The sequence below is a fragment of the Citrus sinensis genome, chromosome 7 (assembly GCF_022201045.2).
Source record: "Citrus sinensis cultivar Valencia sweet orange chromosome 7, DVS_A1.0, whole genome shotgun sequence".
NCBI lineage: Eukaryota > Viridiplantae > Streptophyta > Magnoliopsida > Sapindales > Rutaceae > Citrus > Citrus sinensis.
The window spans coordinates 3824813-3843218 of NC_068562.1; the positions used below are offsets into that span (position 1 = coordinate 3824813).

The 18406-nt window shown below is 36.3% G+C and overlaps 4 protein-coding genes across 7 annotated transcripts; 3 read left to right on the plus strand and 1 right to left on the minus strand.

Annotated features, from left to right (window-relative positions):
• Nucleotides 1-978: 978 nt before the first annotated feature.
• LOC102627349 (cysteine proteinase mucunain) lies at nt 979-3467 on the plus strand. The gene is made up of 4 exons (XM_006494422.4): nt 979-1557; nt 2244-2479; nt 2590-2730; nt 2866-3467. The coding sequence occupies exons 1-4, from the start codon at nt 1071-1073 to the stop codon at nt 3118-3120; spliced, it is 1119 nt and encodes a 372-aa protein (XP_006494485.2). The 5' UTR covers nt 979-1070; the 3' UTR covers nt 3121-3467.
• Nucleotides 3468-4491: 1024 nt separating this feature from the next.
• On the plus strand, nt 4492-6678 carry LOC102627637 (UPF0481 protein At3g47200-like). Its single transcript, XM_006494423.4, has one exon. The coding sequence runs from the start codon at nt 4989-4991 to the stop codon at nt 6588-6590; it is 1602 nt and encodes a 533-aa protein (XP_006494486.2). The 5' UTR covers nt 4492-4988; the 3' UTR covers nt 6591-6678.
• A 530-nt stretch (nt 6679-7208) lies between these two features.
• LOC102627924 (protein RER1A-like) lies at nt 7209-9702 on the minus strand. Of its 3 annotated transcripts, XM_006494424.4 has the most exons (5): nt 9017-9702; nt 7958-8138; nt 7786-7840; nt 7658-7690; nt 7209-7488 (listed from the first exon to the last, which is right to left on the minus strand). In XM_006494424.4, the coding sequence occupies exons 1-3, from the start codon at nt 9397-9399 to the stop codon at nt 7787-7789; spliced, it is 618 nt and encodes a 205-aa protein (XP_006494487.2). In that variant the 5' UTR covers nt 9400-9702; the 3' UTR covers nt 7209-7488; nt 7658-7690; nt 7786. The 3 variants fall into 3 exon arrangements, with proteins under 3 accessions (XP_006494487.2, XP_006494488.2, XP_006494489.2); XM_006494425.3 differs by having other exon boundaries at nt 7209-7690; XM_006494426.3 differs by having other exon boundaries at nt 7209-7840.
• Nucleotides 9703-11317: 1615 nt separating this feature from the next.
• LOC102628615 (phosphatidylinositol 3,4,5-trisphosphate 3-phosphatase and protein-tyrosine-phosphatase PTEN2A-like) lies at nt 11318-17847 on the plus strand. Of its 2 annotated transcripts, XM_006494427.4 has the most exons (13): nt 11318-11595; nt 12114-12795; nt 12952-13053; nt 13144-13200; nt 14061-14126; nt 15196-15372; nt 15496-15582; nt 15679-15743; nt 15816-15892; nt 16335-16381; nt 16480-16610; nt 17007-17076; nt 17202-17847. In XM_006494427.4, exons 2-13 carry the CDS (start codon nt 12181-12183, stop codon nt 17730-17732), a joined length of 2025 nt encoding a protein of 674 aa, XP_006494490.2. In that variant the 5' UTR covers nt 11318-11595; nt 12114-12180; the 3' UTR covers nt 17733-17847. The 2 variants fall into 2 exon arrangements, with proteins under 2 accessions (XP_006494490.2, XP_024949761.2); XM_025093993.2 differs by lacking the exons at nt 12952-13053; nt 13144-13200.
• The last annotated feature ends 559 nt before the right edge of the window (nt 17848-18406 follow it).

Genomic DNA, 18406 nt, shown 5'->3' on the forward strand with positions numbered 1-18406 from the left:
TTTAAGAAGGAAGAACAATAAATGATGATTTAATTACAAAATTCATAAAAGGTTAATTACATGATCTTTTATGCTCTAGGGGTAAAATTGACCTTTTAAAAAATTTTCGTTACATATTAACTGAGTTTTAACAGAATGGTGGGAAAATATTAACAATTTAAATGTTTGATGGTAAATTGATAATTTTATCAAATTATAGTACTAACATAATGTTTAAATTATAGTACTAACATAATGTGTCAGAATACTTTTAGTAGAAAAATAATAATATCCCTTATAGTAATTTTAAATTCTACGTTTGCAGACTGACACCCATTCATTTTATCTCCCACGATGATGGATATCGATTTTTAATAACTGCACTGAATTTTAGATGTCACCACTCACCAGTTGCATGGATGATGTTAGGCAACAGGTTCTGAAAGAGATTCATTTAAGATCCCCACTGCTGAAATATTCTGCAACAACTTATCAATGAAAATTTTACCTCAGGCAAGAGGCAAGCACATGCTTTTCTACTGTTTAAATCCCAATTTTAGCATAGCCCAGCTCCTTTCATAGCAAGTTAGCAACTTTAATGTAACCCTTATTTCATTGGACCAAAAATATCCCTGTCCGTTAGCACGCATTTCGAGTCTGACTTAGTGGTTTGAAGCGAGCACAAGCAAAACCCCCAGCTCTAAGGAACCTGTAAAGTTGTCAGACGTGGCAACAATCCATTGGTTTGAAGACTGATCTCGTGACTTTTCTGCCACTCCGGCCCATTTCTCATTATTGCTTTTCCATGACCGTTGGCCAGACAATAGCCTGTCCTCGTATTTTAAGTCCAAAACGACCAATTGATGCCCTCATTTTTATCTCTTTTCACCAATTTACACGACAATTATTAAAAAAAAAAAAAGTCAATTACATTAATACACTCTTTTTTATATTATTTTACATTCTATACACTTACCAAACCCCTACTATTAAGTTATTTTCTTTTTCCTATAAAAACCCATCAACTTTCTCCTTTATCTTCACCACCTCTTCCTCAATTCTCTTATCTTTCTGTTGAAAGAAAAACAAAAATGGCAACCGCTTCCATGTTTCTAGCCATATCCACTCTTGTATTCCTGTTCTTCATATCATCATCATCCGCCGCTGACATGTCGATAATCTCATACGACAACAATCACGACCATTCATCAAGCTGGCGAACAGATGATGAGGTGATGACAATCTACCAAACATGGCTTGCAAAGCGTGGGAAAACTTCTAACGGGATGGGACACAACGAGAAGAGGTTTCAAATTTTTAAGGATAACTTGAGGTTCATTGATGAACATAACTCCCTGAACCGCACGTACAAAGTCGGCTTGAACAAGTTCGCTGATTTGACCAACGAAGAGTACCGTGCCATGTATTTGGGCACCAGAAGTGACGCTAAGCGTAGACTCATGAAGTCCAAAGTTGCGAGCCAGCGTTACGCTTTTAAGGCCGGCGACGAGTTGCCGGAGTCTGTTGATTGGAGAGAAAAAGGGGCCGTTAATCCCGTTAAAGATCAAGGATCTTGTGGTAATTTTCTTTTTCCCTTTTTAACTTGCGTTCCATTTATTTTTTTATTTTTCTTTTGTTCCATATTACCCATATTTTCTTCTTTTTATGGATATTATAAGAAGGATGGATATATATATATATATATCTAAATTGATTTTATAAAGTTTTGTTCATAATAATAAGCTGAATTTCCAAAAATAAAAGAAAGGGGAATTTATGACTTATCAAGTATCTATTTCAGTCTATTAAAAAAAAAAAAGGTATCTATTTCAGTTAAAGATTATTATTGATGCTTTTGAGCATATCGACGAGGAAGCGGCGGTGGGTGGCAGGCGGCGGACTGGTAGTTAATACTGGAATTGGCAGATTTAGACTTTTCAGTTGAAGCCACGTGGGTTATTTTCTCAATTTTTTGCTTGCAGTTGTTGGTCGTTAAAAATTTATTCCTGAATCAAAGAATACATAATTGTTATTATTTTTTTTAAATGACGTCATGTGGGCTAAGTCGAGGCTACTAGACAAAACAGAATCTGACGTATGAAAACAGAATTGGGCATCGATCCAGGCCCAATCTGCAGTCAAACTGGGCTAAGCTAGGACATCAATTTGGCCTGGATCGACCCAGTTGTGCGCCTTGAATCTCGTTTGGAAGTAGTAGGTTAAAAGATGTATTTTTGTGATTCGCATTGATGTGTGGTGAGCAGGAAGTTGCTGGGCATTCTCAACAGTAGCTGCAGTAGAAGGAATAAACAAGATTGTAACTGGGGAGCTAATCTCTCTATCTGAGCAAGAGCTCGTGGACTGTGACAGAAAAATCAATGCAGGATGCAATGGCGGTCTCATGGACTACGCCTTCCAGTTCATTATCCAAAATGGTGGCATGGACTCTGAACAAGACTATCCTTACCTCGGCGCTGAAAACAAGTGTGACCCATCTCGGGTCTGTAAAATCCTTTAGCCTTTACTCTCTCTCTCTCTCTCTTTTTTGTTTTTTTGCAAACAAAATATTGAATTCCGATTTTTCTTTTTCCAAAAATTTCGATGTTGCAGAGGAATGCTAAGGTTGTTAGCATTGATGGGTACGAGGATGTATCGCCTTTCGATGAGATGTCGCTGAAGAAAGCTGTGGCAGATCAGCCTGTGAGTGTTGCTATTGAAGCTGGTGGCAGGGCTTTTCAACACTACGAGTCGGTAAGCTTTTCTAGATCATTATCACGTACAGTAACTTTTTATAAAAAAAAAATCAGAAAACCCCTCAAAAAAAGCACAAATGCAAAAGTTTCCAAGAAATTTATTTATCTTGTTTTGGATATTTGGTTTTTACAGGGTGTTTTTACTGGAGAGTGCGGATCGGCACTGGACCACGGTGTTGTTGCAGTTGGATATGGCACAGAAAATGGTGTGGACTACTGGCTTGTGAGGAATTCCTGGGGCAGCGACTGGGGTGAAAACGGATACGTGAAATTGCAGCGTAATCTGCTGGATACAAACACTGGCAAATGCGGAATTGCAATGGAGGCTTCTTATCCCGTCAAGAATTCCCAAAACTCTGCTAAGCCTAAGCCTCACAGCAGCGCTTGAACATCGTTTGTATGTGTTGTGGCTGATGGGTTCGGAGAAGAAGAAAAAGGTTATTAAAGTTGCAAATAATGTTGTTTAGTTTATCGTCATATTTGTGTCCGCTTGGTTGTTTACAATTCATGCCCTCTGTTCCTTATTTTTAAGTTTGCGGGAGGACGAGCAGGCTATCTATCTTATTTGGATAATGTTTCTTGTACTGTACATAGAGTCTCATTTGTCAAACTGGGCATTGAAAATTGATATTGTTGTGATTCAATGTCATTTCCTTTCGGAGTCTGTCATCAATTTCTCAAAGTTGTTGTTTCATTGTCTTTATATGATAATTGGTTGCCAAGACTTCCTTTTCATGATCTTTTTTTTTTTTAATATTTTTGAGAAATATAATACTGATGTGGTGATGTTATATAAATAATCACAATTGAACTTCTGTAACACCTGTTATACATGTAAGTATATTGTGGTAACCCAGGATTGAATTTGGACCTTCTTGTTAAAAAGTTTATCTGAGTTCATATATTGAAAGAGGGGAGTTGTTTTCATCAGCAGAAACCATGATAAGCTTTGGTTAAATTGTTAAGATGGGACATCCACACCCAAGAACAGAGGCGGGACAAGAGTTGTAGCGACATGCCTAAAAGCTTTTCCCTACCTATCTGCATGCAGAAAAAGGGAAAAAAAAAAGAGTGACTTACTGAAGTCTTCCAATAAGTGACTCTTTAATGGAACCCTTTTCTCAGCTGTCTGAAACATTTTATTTATTTATATCATTAGGTTTTGTTGTCAATAAATAAAAAATTATTTATTTATCAATAAGGTGCTGTCAAATTCAGTTGCTAAATCAGCTTCACACTCAAGTTCAAAACACATTGTATAAGAAGGGGGAAGCAGAGTATCAACGTTAACTCTCGACAATTTTTTAATAAGATAAGCCTATCAAGCATGAGTCCATATGTTTAAACTATAGTTGTTATCAAAGGCAACACTCTTCCCACTTGCCCCCTTGCAGAAATCATATGTGATTAAATCAAGAACTCTTCCATAGGCAGACATTTGAGATTTGTAAGTCGTAACAGGCAATGGAAATCTCTAAACTAACCTTGTCATGGCATGGGAAAGGTAAGGCATATTTTAAATTCGCACATCCTCCCCACTACTCTAGCATGTATCAAGTTCGTGTCACACATGATTTGCATAAATGGGCTCTCTTCTGCCCCTTGCATTTTACAGGGGCAAAAATTTCAAAACAATCTGGTATGTGGGTCAACTGCAGATTTCCATCTGCATATTAATTAAAATATTAGAAAAACTACATAACTTGGAGATGACTTTCGTGTTTAACATTTTTTTTTTGGTGGAGTCAAGATTTAATAATAGTATCAGAACAATTTTCTTTTCTTAAGCTTTGAACTGAATATATATATTTGCTTTTTCATCAAGTTGCTTATTTTAAGCTTTTAAGCCATTCCCAGGTTGCTGAAATGATTTCTTTTTGAAGCATCTCCAGCACTTTTTAAGGCACTTCTCCATTACTCATGTGGGAATGTTATTATTAGTATAGAACAAATGTAACAAAAGGGTGTAGAGTATTAAAAAGTAAAATGACTTTTAAGCTAGAATGAAACATTTCACCTAATAGCTGATTGGAAATTATCATTAGAAGCCATGGGGCCATCGCCATGGGTGTTACACAATTGGTTCAGTCGATTAAAGGCACCGAATAAATTACGTATATCCAACTTCTTTATATCATGAACAAGTGGAACAACTTTTCCAGTTTAGACTCTTATCTTGATCTTGAGGGAAAATAATTGCTGTGGTGGTCTTTCCTGGTGAGAAATTTTGTAGCCACATCAATCCAGAATCAAAAAATGGTTGCTGTGTTCAACAAAGAGCTTCTGAGCTGGTATCTCATTACTGTAAAACTTAGAGAAACTGTAGAATCTGGAATCCCCAAAACGTCTACTTCTTCTGGATTGCTTGAATTGCCAGAACAACCTCAAGAGCAGCTTCAGAAACAGCAGCAGACGCCGTCAGAGAGCCTGCATATTGTGATCGGAGAAGATGCTGAAAACTGTGAAGACGCAGCCACTTCTCCTGATTCTGAGTGGGTGATATCAATCAAAGAAAAACTTGAGCAAGCTCGCCAAGATGATGAAGCAGGATCATGGGCAAAGCTGAGCATATATAAAGTCCCTCAACACTTGAGAGAAGGTGGAGATGACAGGGCTTATGTCCCCCAGATTGTGTCCTTAGGGCCTTACCATCACGGCAAAAAACGCCTACGCCAAATGGATCGCCATAAATGGCGTTCCCTTCACCATGTACTCAAGCGTAACAGTCAGGACATAAAGATTTATCTTGATTCTATGAAGGAACTTGAAGAAAAAGCTCGTGCTTGTTACGAAGGTCCCATTTCTCTTAGTAGCAATGATTTTGCGGAAATGATGGTTCTTGATGGCTGTTTTGTGCTTGAGCTCTTCCGCGGAGCTTCTGAGGGATTCACGCGACTCGGCTATCCTCGAAATGACCCTGTTTTTGCCATGAGGGGATCTATGCATTCCATTCAGCGGGACATGATAATGCTTGAGAACCAGCTTCCACTCTTTATACTGGATCGGCTCCTTGGACTTCAGTTTGGGAAGCCCGAGCAGAAAGGACTTGTTGCGAAGCTAGCACTCAGGTTCTTTGACCCATTAATGCCAACAGACGAGCCATTAACGAAAGGTGAGAGGAACAAGTTGGAGTCCTCTCTTGGAAATGCAAACTTTTTTGATCCTTTATCAGATCAATGTGGCCTTCACTGCCTTGATGTTTTTCGTAAAAGTCTCTTGCGCTCAGGGCCTAAGCCTGAGCCCCCCAAGATTTGGATCAAGCGATGGTCACAGACTAACCGCGTTGCGGATAAAAGGAGGCAACAACTTATACATTGTGTGACAGAATTGAGGGAGGCCGGCGTTAAGTTCAGGAAGAGGAAGACTGATCGTTTCTGGGACATAAAATTCAAGAATGGGATTCTAAGTATTCCAAGGCTTTTCGTTCATGATGGTACCAAGTCACTCTTCCTCAATCTCATTGCATTTGAGCAGTGTCACTTTGATTGCAGCAATGACATTACATCATTTGTGATATTCATGGACAATCTGATAAACTCCCCGGAGGATGTTGGATACCTCCATTACTGTGGTATTATTGAGCACTGGCTAGGTAGTGATGCTGAAGTTGCAGACCTCTTCAACCGCCTCTGTGAAGAGGTGGTTTTCGATATCAATGACAGTTATCTTTCTAGATTGTCAGAAGATGTAAACCAATATTACAATCACAAATGGAATGCTTGGCGTGCAAGCCTGAGACACAAATACTTCAACAATCCCTGGGCCATCATCTCACTTGTTGCTGCTGTTGTGCTGTTGTTGCTAACCTTCGCACAGACATTCTATGGAGTGTATGGTTATTACAGGCCAGTTTCCTGAGTTACAGTCCGGTGTGCCCATTCCATTTTCATAGCCACATTGTTTCCGTTAGAAAAGATACGGTCATACGTCAATGACACCAGCTCGTTTCCAGATTTTTTGTTGGACATTGTACACCGATTGTTCAGTTGACCGAATGTATTTGCGTCTTCCATATAAATTTGACAGTTTTATCTTATCTATTTTTGCAGCTTTAATGGATTTTCCTTCAAGTACGGTTATCATGCTTTTCTTTGGTTGAGACGTGTTTCAGCAGAACTGGGAGAAAATAACAGAGCTAATATTATAACTTTCCAGCCAGTCTCATCTAGCCTTACAAAGCTCTCCATGCATCATACCATGCCAGAACTACACAATACTTTCCACCAGCCATCAGATGCAGTGCAAGAAAAATCTTCTGAGACCATTTCTCAAATCAATTGCAATTTTCAACCATTCTGGGGCCCTTCGGGGCCAAGAAAGAGACATTTGCAGCCATAGCCATTTTATATAGGCTAATGTCAATATATAAGAAGTGAGCCACATACTCACCAGTAATCCTTTTTAAGATAAAAATACACTCGCAAGTGAACGGCATGGCAAAGAATTCATTATAAAACTAGCATCTATAGCCTATAATTGTTTAAAACATATCACTTCCATTTAATCAATAGTCAAGCTATCCTCTATCTAAGAAAGGAAAAAAATAATGATCAATTGCTTAACAGAACTTCAGTGATTATTCTCAAGAATGGACCTCTAAAGGAGAGGATGTCATTTGTAGCTGAACAAAACAAATAAGTACAATTCAAAACCAAATTTTAATGGAATCCAATTGCTCTTCTTGACCACCATTTTCCTTAGTAGGCATAAAGTTACTGGCTCAACTTCTAAGCAACATGAATGGAGCATGGCCCTCCTATACAAAAGGATTGTTATGGGAAAAAGACGATGGGGTGGGGGGGGAAGGGATTAGTGACCACTTTGATTCGCTACTCTAAATTTACTAACAGAGCATACAAAAGCATGAGAAGAAAAATCTTGGGAGACAATAATTGTTCTCAAAAAGATTCTTACTACCACCAAACCTTAAAAGAGCTCCTGCTGTCAACTAAAGTGGGCTGGGGACAAAAAAGAAGAAAGAAATTAGGCCACCTCTGCCTGTGCGAATTTAAAAGAAGCATATATAATTATATAGTTCCCTCTATCTGATCACCTCAGTCCTCAGAGCTCGTGGCGTCCGATGAAGATGGCCTCTTTCCATCATATCGCTGTAAAAAGAAATAGAGAACAAGGTGTAAAATCATGAGAGCCAGAGCATATATCAAAAACCAAGAAACATAAACATATGGTAACTGCAATCAGAATGCAAGATAAATTAACAATACCTGTTTCCCAAGAGAGAATGGAACATATCTATACTTGATCATGTGCATAATCTGTCTCCTCATAGTGAGAGTGAATAGCATCAACCAGTAGAAAAGAAGTATTGGCCAAAAGACAGGCACATCAAACGCACTGAAGAATGTCAACACAAAACCAATGCAGAAGGACCTTGTGACACAGTACCTTCCATGAGAAAACCAAAACAACTTCAATAATGTGTTTGACCAACCAATAACATTGGCATAAAACAATTGGTCAATGACATTATACGACAAAGAGACACAATTGAATCGATTGATTCCAATTGCCTTGCACCATGCAAACAGAAGGAAAGAGACACTAAATTGTTCTGCTTCTTCATCAGGCCATATGCTGTCTACTCAGCCACCTCAACTCACCAAACTATTTCTCATCATACGTATTGTTCTGGTCAGGCTGTTAAAAAACAGACAGACAAAATTGTATATAGAAAAGGAAGAGACCATATAAAAACACATATTTCCAATCAATCATTAAGAGTTCATGCATACATTGACTGTGAAACAGACTGACATATATACTAGGGAATCAGGACCACACGAAATATGAAAAGCGCATCAAGATTCTACATTTCTTGAAGTTTAGATAATTTTACAACAGATGCCACAGTCTCTTCAGTTACTGGCCTCATGAATTGGTCAGCTGTAAACCTTTTCTCTTACGTAACAAATAAATGTTAACTTATTTTCCCTATCAGATAGCAAACAATTGTGAGAACATATTAACCACGAACCAAAAAAATTGAGGATAACAACGTTGGGGCCTGTTTGATTTGCATTTCAGATATAATTCATTCCTTAGGAAGAGAAACTTTATAGCCCAGTTTGTAAAGTTAACTTTAAGATCACAGACAAAATGGCCCCATTAGTTAAATGTTATCTAGAGTCACAAATCAATCAATCCCAATGCATAACTTCGCTTGATGATCAAGTAAAACTGCCGAATTTTATCATTCCATTACTTGATATGATCAAAAACAAAAACAGAGGGGGTAAAAAAACACAAAAACTAACCAAACCTACCAGAACTTGAACTCGGGCAAGCGGCGTACGAACGGCCGGAACTCGTCCGATCCGCGGGTGGGCAGCGTCGGCCCGTCGCTATACTCGGGGTCGATCTGCGGGGACAGAAATCCCATCAACAGATTCAACAAGTAGATGCCTAGACCGTACGTGATGATGTAAAACCCTTGGACAAGGTACACGCGTACGGCGTAGATTGAAACCACGGCCAAGCAGACAACCCAACGGTGCAGAACGTGTGGGACCGACTTGTCCAGTAAGTGCTGGTACCGTCGCGAAACATTGTATTTCCACCGCGAGATGGCTGCCGTCGGAGACGTTGACGATGATGAGGAGGAGAAGTCTTCTGCGGTTGCGGCGGTTGCGGTCGGTACGGTTTCCATTGGAGCCCACTACTGGTTGTAGATATTTTGGGCGAGATATATATATATAATTTTTTTTAATCAGAAATTAAAATAAAAAATAAAAATTGCGTTTGTATTGTGTGTGTCGATGTTTTTAGTTCAGTTTTTGTTAAACGATAATTGGATGCTTGGATCGCTTGACTCCGGCAGGGGAAGAAAGGACGCCTTTCATTTCGGTTCGGCTGAGAACATGGGTTGACATTTGTTTCAATTTGTTCATTAACGGGTTCGAATGGACCGGACCCGGCTTATTCCTTTGTGGAACGCGGGGGTTATAATTTTTGGCCTCAATTTATTTAAATTTTCCTCAAATATAACTACTTGTACCAAAAAGAAATATGAAAAAAAAAATTGATCAGCAAAATATTTGCAATGGTTAAGTCAATCAATATGAGTTCAGATTTTTTTATTCATAATATCCGTTTATGGAAATTTTTAAATAAGTAACTAGATCACCAAATTTTTTATAATAATTATCTTATTCTTATATCATTTGTTCTTAGAGTGTACTTGATATATTATATTGGTTGTAATACGTTATGATATATTACATTACGGTGCATTACATTAATTATAATGCAATACTATGTTTTGTATAGTATAGACTATATTATATAAAATAATATTTTGTATATTAATGTTAAAATTAAATCCATATTATTTTAATTATTATTAGTTTTTGAAATTAAGTATTAAATAATTATTTTTATATTCTAATTTTATAAAAATTAAGTGTTAATATAAAAATGATTTAATAACATACTATTATTAAATAATAAAATATTACAATATTATGTTATATTATAATATAATTCATGTCTCTATATTAGTTATTATAATATAGTATAATCCTATTATAATGTATTATAATTTACTATTATATTGTAAAAATACAATGCTATATAATTATAAAATATAATATATATAGTATTTTATAGTTATAATTTATATTAAATTAGAATATATTATTCAATTATAAATTTATTTCTTATTTATTAATATCAAATACAATTTTTAGTTTAAATTTATTTTTAAATTAATATTTCTGTAAATAATAAATGATTAAATTAAATAAAAAAACTTTGTATGTATTTAAAGTAAAATAATTAAAATGATTTTATATAATTAAAGTAAAAATATATATATTATCATTTATTTATCAATTATTTAGGTATCTTATATTATTATTATTATTTAAATTTAAATATTTTATTTTTAAATGATTATATTTAAAATGTGAATGATATTTTAATATAATCCAACCTAAACCGTATTCCCACAAGTTTATTTATTACATCTTTTATTGTATTAGATATTTTTTTAATGCAGTGCAATCCAAACCAAAAATTATAGTTAAATAAATTAATATAAGAATAATATTTTAATGTAATACTTTAGTGCAATCCAAACCAGATAGCTTGGTGGGCCACCACATATCGTATTCATCCACGAATTATAGACAGTGTTGAAATTTTTTTATAATATTGTTATACAAAATTGTTATTGAATATACAGATATTTCAATTTATTTTTGCAGTTAAATTATACAATTGGAACCTTCTCATGGCGTGTACATTAATCTTTTGAAGTACTGTTCAGATTCTTTAGGCTTTCGACATTTTCTAATATACGAGAGGTATTCGCTCCACTTACATTTTGTGAGAGAGAAATTGTCTTCACTTAATTATTTAATAATTGAGGGCGGAATGAAACTAACCTTTATAGTTTATAATACGAACCTTACTCTCACTATTGTAAGTATAAGGGTACTACACTGGGCTGAAGGCCCATTGGTCATGTGGGCTTGAAACTTAAAAGCACTGAAAGGTAGGCCCAAAAGCCTGTGTTTTAAATTTTCATAATCAACCGAAATAAATTGGTGTGCGGGCATGAAAATTACAAAATTAGCCGATTCTGACCGGCAAGAGCGGGTGTTTTGATTTACGACACAAACTTGTATGTTTGCAATTTATGCAAGAAGGCAGAAGCAAAAGTTCCATGTTAACTGAAAACACGCCACCATTCAAAATTGCAATGCAGCCACAATAAGCAAATATTAACTCGTATTCTCTAATCACATCACATGCAACATTTCTCGATCTCAATTCTCAACCCATTTCATCGCCGCGAAATACCCACAGCTCAAGTCAAGTTCAGCCCGGCATTTTAATTCTGGTAATTGATTTTCAAATTTCGCCAATAAAACAACCACTTTCGACTACCTAATTAATGACATGAATTTTGAATTTGCAATGCGCTTCAGGATTTTCATTTTGAACCGTTTGATTGCCAGATCTCATTTCGTGTGTACTGTATTCTGCATTGGCAGTTGCAATGTAGATTCTTTTTCGTTGAATATTGTATTTCATGATTTTATTTTTGAAATTTCGAATTCTATTTAGAATTTTATATTTATATTTTTGATGTTTTTGCACTTGTGTGGAAGTATAGAAAACAAAAATAAAAAATATAAATATAAACATTACCTGAATCAGTTCTGTCATTATCGGGTTGATGATTGATGTTTATTGTATCTAGAAAGAGAAATCCGTAGCTTGATGTATCAAGGAGGTCGATGCCCTGTATTCTTTTACAGATAATTAGAAAACAGTTATCTTTCCATCTGTCTGATTCGGATATTTGTATCTGTTGACTGTTGGTTTAGTTTACAGTATGCATTTTTCGTACTTCAGGGTAGAGGTCTGTGGAGAAGCTCAATTTGGGTCTTTAATCAGGATTAACCTGTGTTCGGGTAGTGGGATGGATTCAGATTCTGCAGACTCAGCTTCTCAACTGTGTGCCACATCTTCTGAGACTGAAGCTCCTGCAAACGTTCCTGATACCAACTCTCCTGCTGAAGTGTCCAACATGAAACATCCCGATAAAGATTCTGATGCCGAACCTCTAGTAGAAGCTTCCGACATTGAACCTCCTGCTGAAGCAAAAAATGTCGAAGATCCCATGAAAGCTTCTGACATTGAACCTCATGCTAAAGTTTCAAATGTTGAAGCTCCTCATAAAGCTTCTGGCATTGAACTTGCTGCAGCTACTCAAACTGGGGGCATTATTCCTTCAAACATATCATCTTGGGCTAAAACTTTGAAATTTCCACAGCCTGTGCCACCCCCACAGGACAACATGCAAACGGGAAGTCCTAGGATGTCACCATTTGCACGTTTCACTAGTGAACTAGGATTACGTTTGCCCTCAATGACTCCTGTAGCAGACAAGAGTGCTGAAGGTACTTCAACAACAAACCCAACTGGCGTTCTTGAGTCATTAACAAAAGGTTTGGTTGACTCATCTAGGAGTGCAGTAAAGGCCGTGCAGGTCAAGGCACGCCATATTGTCTCTCAAAACAAACGAAGGTACCAGGTAATTTATCTGTGACACTGCTGCTGGGATAATTTTGATTTCTATTGTAGTTTCAAGTTCAATTAGAATGCATCCATTGTTTATCATTTGACTTTTAATCATACTGAAAAATTAGATTGTTAATCATATGAACACGACCTTCTGATTAATATTCAGGAAGGAGAATTTGATTTGGACATGACATACATCACTGAAAACATAATTGCTATGGGGTTCCCGGCTGGTGACATAAGCTCTGGGTTTTTTGGATATTTTGAGGTGACTATGAGCTGTGGGGATACTTTACTAGTTAAAATTGTTTTCTCCTTTTCTTTATAACAAGTTGTGAATGAAATAAATGTGATGCAGGGGTTGTATAGAAATCACATGGAAGAAGTGATCAAGTTTTTTGAAACTCATCACAAGGTACAATAAAGCAGTGAATTTGAAGGATGGACTTTGCAGCCCTAATCTCCTTCAGAAAATATTTGGAATTGGTTTTTAGGTATCCTAGAAAATTGTGAATTCGTTTTCTCCTACATTCTGTAAAGAACCGAAGGAGGCTATTGTTTAATGCTCTTCTGACCTCTCAACCTCAAGTTTCTTGAATTACCGCACCACCATAATATGAGTATTTGGCACAAATAGAGCAAACACACTGAGTCAGAAAGGACATCAACCATCTATTTTCACATGACTATGAATGTATGTTGAAGCCTAAGTATGTTATATGAATTCATTTAATAGAGTTAAAAAGTCATATGATCTTAGCTATGGCTGATCAGATGTGATGTTTTCAAAAAGCAATTGGTGCTTGGTATTACTACAGGGACCTGCAAATAGTCAAATTGTACATAATGAAATAATTAATAGAACAATCGTAATTAGATATAAAGCAGGGAAAACCTCCATAATTCTTTCGAGCAGTATGTATAGATTAAAATATTTTGCCTCTCATCCAGAAATTTCCTTTGTCAGTGGAGTTGAATTTCTTCAAAAAATGGTTTTAAGTGCTTTCTTTTCTCTCTCTCACTTTTTTTTTTTTGGGTGTATGTTTCTTGCATTTAATTCATAGCAACCTATTCATATGTTAAAAATATCTCACTTTATCTGTCATAGGCCCACTGTCGAGTGGTTGATTCTGGTTCCACATTTTTGCCAATCTCAATCCACTGCTGTTGAGTGGTTGATTCTGGTTCCACATTTTTCCAATCTCAATCCGACCATTAGCTCTTGTCAAATTCTTCTGAAATTCCATGTCTTATAAATCAACATTTTATTTGCAGGGAAAATACAAGGTGTACAATCTCTGTTCCGAAAGGTTGTATGATGCAGCACTATTTCAGGGGAAGGTTTGCTTTTATTCTTATTTGCCTTCTAAACCATGAGATATAAGTGTTTACACGTGTGTGGGTTTGTGCAGTCGTGCAGGCTACATGTACGTGCATGTATGTGTGAAGGTGTCATGATAAATCTAGAAGTTTGCATTGTTAGGCCTAGGCAGATGTATGTCCGTTTCCTTAAGTTTGCATTGTTAGGCCTAGGCAGATATTAGTTGGTTTCCTTTTCTTCAATATTAACAGATCATGGTCGTCGTACTTTATTATCTGTTAATATAGATAATAACAGATAATATAAAAACTTTTAGTTACATTTATATTATCTGTTTAACTTTCTGAAATTTTTTAAATGTGGTCTATTGATTTATTCATGAAACTTATAAGGCTTTCACATAAAGAGTAAGATATGCTTTTGAAACCTAGCATGGGAAGTTGCCAATGCCATATCATATAGATAATAACTCAAGTCACTGACAGAAAGGACTGCTTTGTTGTCACTGCTTTTTTAAGCAATGGCCCAGATACACTCTTGGCTGTTCAAAAGTAAAACATTCTGCTACTTTTAGAGCTCTTTCCCTGACTTGAATAAGTTATGTCCTGCAAATAAACAAATTACAGTTTTTGTTATGCAAATAATGAGAACCTAATGGCTATTCATAATTTTATAACTGTCATGTTATGACATGTTATCGCTATGGCTGTCACCCTCTTATTTGGCTAGCCGCCTGAGTTTGAGTAGGGGACATAAGGGGTTAAAATCTATGCTTGAGCTCTGCCCAATCCCCTGCATTTTATGAAATAAAAATTTTATTGCCTACATCAGAGTATTGCTGAATCTTTGGTCCTACAAGTTTTCGATACTGTTACGGACTAACAAAGACCAGTGCAGCCTGAAAAAGATTGAGCAAATACTAACAATCTTTTTATTCACTTCCTTGTGCTGTCGGGTTTTGAGAAATGGCTGCTAAAGGATGCGCAAGAAATTTACAAATCTAAGACTGAGCTACATGTCATTTGTTATCGTCAGAGGGATAGTGCTTTTTCAGCATTTTTTATGCCTGATTTTTCTGACTATTTTCAGGTCGCATGCTTCCCATTTGATGACCATAATTGCCCCCCTATTCAACTCATAGCATCATTTTGTCGAAGTGCATACTCATGGTTGAAGGAGGACATCTTAAATGTGGTTGTTGTTCATTGTAAAGCTGGTATGGCCAGAACAGGATTAATGATTTGCAGCCTTCTTTTATTCCTTAAGGTGAGTTTTTGTTGTCAATCCATTAAGCTTGAGGGTTTTCTTGATGAATGAACTTCATTGCTTCTTTCAGCTCTGCAAGTTTGTTTCATGATTGGTTTACTACTCTCTTTGCAATCTCTGCAGTTCTTCCCCACAGCAGAGGAGGCCATTGATTACTTCAACCAGAAAAGATGTGTAGATGGGAAAGCTCTGGTTCTTCCAAGTCAGATTGTCAGTCGCTATTTCATTCAAATATTCTAACGTTTTAACTATTATAACTTTTAAATCATTCTAGCTAGTAATTATTTTTTTTCTTGCTTTCCTTAGAGGTATGTCAAATACTTTGAACGTATCTTAACGTACTCCAATGGAGAGATTCAGCCCGCACGTAGGTACAGCACTGATCGCTCTCTCAAAATGCTTCAAGTTAACCATCAAGAATTTATAAAATTATGATTTTACAGGTGCATGCTCAGGGGATTTCGACTTCTTCAATGCCCTTATTGGATCAGGCCTTCTATTACTATCTTTAATCACAGTGGTATGTTGTTCTTGCTATCTCTATCAATTATTTGATGATGTTGTGATATTGTGAGCTGTCAACCCATTTAAGTTGTTAATAGAAAGTTATATTATAGAGTAATCTGATAGAGCTTTTTGTACAGCGAGGATCTTTTGTTTGAATATCTGACTTATTTCAATCCAGCTTGTTTGATAACCATATTTTAGGATCTAGATCCAAATGAGTGTCTGGTTAATTTCAAAAATCCGGATAGCTGAGTTTGCAAGTTGTCGATCTCAGTTCCTCTCTCCCTCTCTCCCATTAAATAACTTATTTATAAATTGGAGATAGAAATTCAAGCATTATCTCCTTGCATAAGATTAATGCACGAAACTTTTAATTGTTCATTTTCCACGTCACTTTGACTGTACATATAGATGTTTTCAACTGTTCTGTGTTAATATAGTTTGTTGATCTACAGGAATTCTGTTCTCAACGAGAAAGCATCCAAAAACTAAGGATTTAATGGTAAGTGAATAATTTTGCATGACATTTTCATATTTCTAATTGTGAGCAAGTGAATAATTTTGGTGTTTGATTTGGGCTCACTGATTTTGTATTTGCAGCCTGAGGACTTCTGGATTAAAGCACCAAAGAAAGGGATTGTGGTATTTGCTTTGCCAGGGGAGCCCGGTCTAACAGAACTGGTGGGGGACTTCAAAGTCCTTTTCCATGACCGCCAAGGGGATTTCTACTGGTTTGTGACTGCCTATTTTTGTTTATTTGTGTTTAAATTCGTTAGTATATGAATGAGTTGTCTCTTTCATTAAAAGTTTTGGGACGTCATACTAGAAGGACATAGCAGTTTCCATGCTGTTCTGACCAGTATCAGCAAGCAGCAGCCAACACAACGCCCTTATCATTGTCATGGATCACTATGAGAAACATACGTTTTTTTAACTTAATAATTTGTTTCATGTTCAAGAGGTTGTTATGCACTCTAGGAATTTGTTTTCACTTGGAATGTGGTGTAGCATGTATTATTTTTCTCTCTTTTCCTGCTGTTCTTTATTCCTTTAGTTTGAATGCATACCACTTCTTGATTTTGAAGGTAACATTTTGTTAAATATCCCGTTTTTCAATTTGATTGCAGTTGGTTAAACACAACTATGACCGAGAACAGAAAAATATTGGATGGTTCCGATCTTGATGGTTTTGACAAGGTAAATGACAATCTTCTGTTTGCTTATATTTAAGCAATAAATGCTTTGCACACTCATAGGCATAGTTCCTTTCTGCTTTCTACTTCTTGATGCTTCCTTATTGACCTGCTGGCTCTACTTTGCAGAGAAAAGTGCCTTCTCCTGGATTCCAGGTTGAGATTGTGATGATAGACTATGACGGTATCTTACCAACAAAGACTAAATCTGATTCCGCCAATAGAAGACAAGACTGTAGCACAGATTATGCTTCAGTTCCAACTGATGGTGCTACAATTGGTCCCAATCACAGAAAAGTCACTAAAAGTGAAGACAATGATGATGTGTTCTCAGACAGTGACGGAGAGGAAGCCGATACTTCAAAGAGCAGGCAGGCTGATGCTGCTTCTGGGGGGGAATCAGCTCCGCATGGGATATTATCTAATTCCACGGCAGATAATGTGCCACAGAGTCAGAGAAGTGGACATTTGTCTCTCAGCAATGAGAAGCCAAAAGTGAAAAACGTTTCCAAAGAACCCACCACTGACGGGGTAAGAGAGCCAGCCTCATCCCTGCCGATGCCAAATCTGGACTCTATGGGGGCAAGTGATATCAAATCAATGGCTGCTGATGCTTCAGTTTTCAGCTTTGGAGATGATGAAGATTATGAAAGTGAGTAAAGCATTTTGGGAATCACTATTGCCTAAAATTGTCAGAAAAATGAATGTACATAACCTTATCGTAAACAAATGATAGAATAGGAGGGGAAAATCAAATTTTAACTGCAACCATTTTTTGCATTTATTCTTTTGAATTCATGTAACAAGGCACATTCTTTTCTTTTTCCCATAGAACTCTGTCCTGTTAAGTTGAATGAAGAGAATTGGCTAAAAGCATGAAGTTCTCGGCAAAATTTCTGCTAAGCAAGGACACAATCTGTGTGTTGGCCAAAACTCTTGTGTGCTCTTTGGTTGTCGGGTTTTACAAATTGCCCTTCCAGATTATGTTGTAAAATAAAAACATAAAAATTAAACTTTTAACTTTCAAAATTAGGCGATTTTGGTTATTTTACAGATATAAAAAGATTTATAAGAAAGTGATGCTATTACAAAGCTTTTTGGTAGTACTAAGCAAAAAAATCGAGGCTTAGGAAATGTGTTCTTATAGATATATGAATATTCGATTTATAAGAAAAAAAACTGAAATATTGGTTTGGATTTCGGTTCGTTTAGTTGAATTGAATAACGAAGAACTGAAATATTTTTATAATTTTACCAAAACATGAAATGCGCTATATGTTAATTGGCTATGCAAAATGATTACAACAAACCTGCTCACGCGATTGTTATTTTTA

Excerpts from the sequence above, each read along its gene's own strand:
- LOC102627924 (XM_006494424.4), bottom strand. The coding sequence starts at position 9,399 with ATGGAAACCGTACCGACCGCAACCGCCGCAACCGCAGAAGACTTCTCC. Across the intron at positions 8,139-9,016 it reads TTGCCCGAGTTCAAGTTCTG|GTACTGTGTCACAAGGTCCT; the intron begins GTAGGTTTGGTT and ends TTCTCATGGAAG. Across the intron at positions 7,841-7,957 it reads CATTCTCTCTTGGGAAACAG|CGATATGATGGAAAGAGGCC; the intron begins GTATTGTTAATT and ends TTCTTTTTACAG.
- LOC102627637 (XM_006494423.4), top strand. The coding sequence starts at position 4,989 with ATGGTTGCTGTGTTCAACAAAGAGCTTCTGAGCTGGTATCTCATTACT.
- LOC102627349 (XM_006494422.4), top strand. The coding sequence starts at position 1,071 with ATGGCAACCGCTTCCATGTTTCTAGCCATATCCACTCTTGTATTCCTG. Across the intron at positions 1,558-2,243 it reads TAAAGATCAAGGATCTTGTG|GAAGTTGCTGGGCATTCTCA; the intron begins GTAATTTTCTTT and ends TGTGGTGAGCAG. Across the intron at positions 2,480-2,589 it reads ACAAGTGTGACCCATCTCGG|AGGAATGCTAAGGTTGTTAG; the intron begins GTCTGTAAAATC and ends TCGATGTTGCAG.
- LOC102628615 (XM_006494427.4), top strand. The coding sequence starts at position 12,181 with ATGGATTCAGATTCTGCAGACTCAGCTTCTCAACTGTGTGCCACATCT. Across the intron at positions 13,054-13,143 it reads GGTTTTTTGGATATTTTGAG|GGGTTGTATAGAAATCACAT; the intron begins GTGACTATGAGC and ends AATGTGATGCAG. Across the intron at positions 15,893-16,334 it reads TACTATCTTTAATCACAGTG|GAATTCTGTTCTCAACGAGA; the intron begins GTATGTTGTTCT and ends GTTGATCTACAG.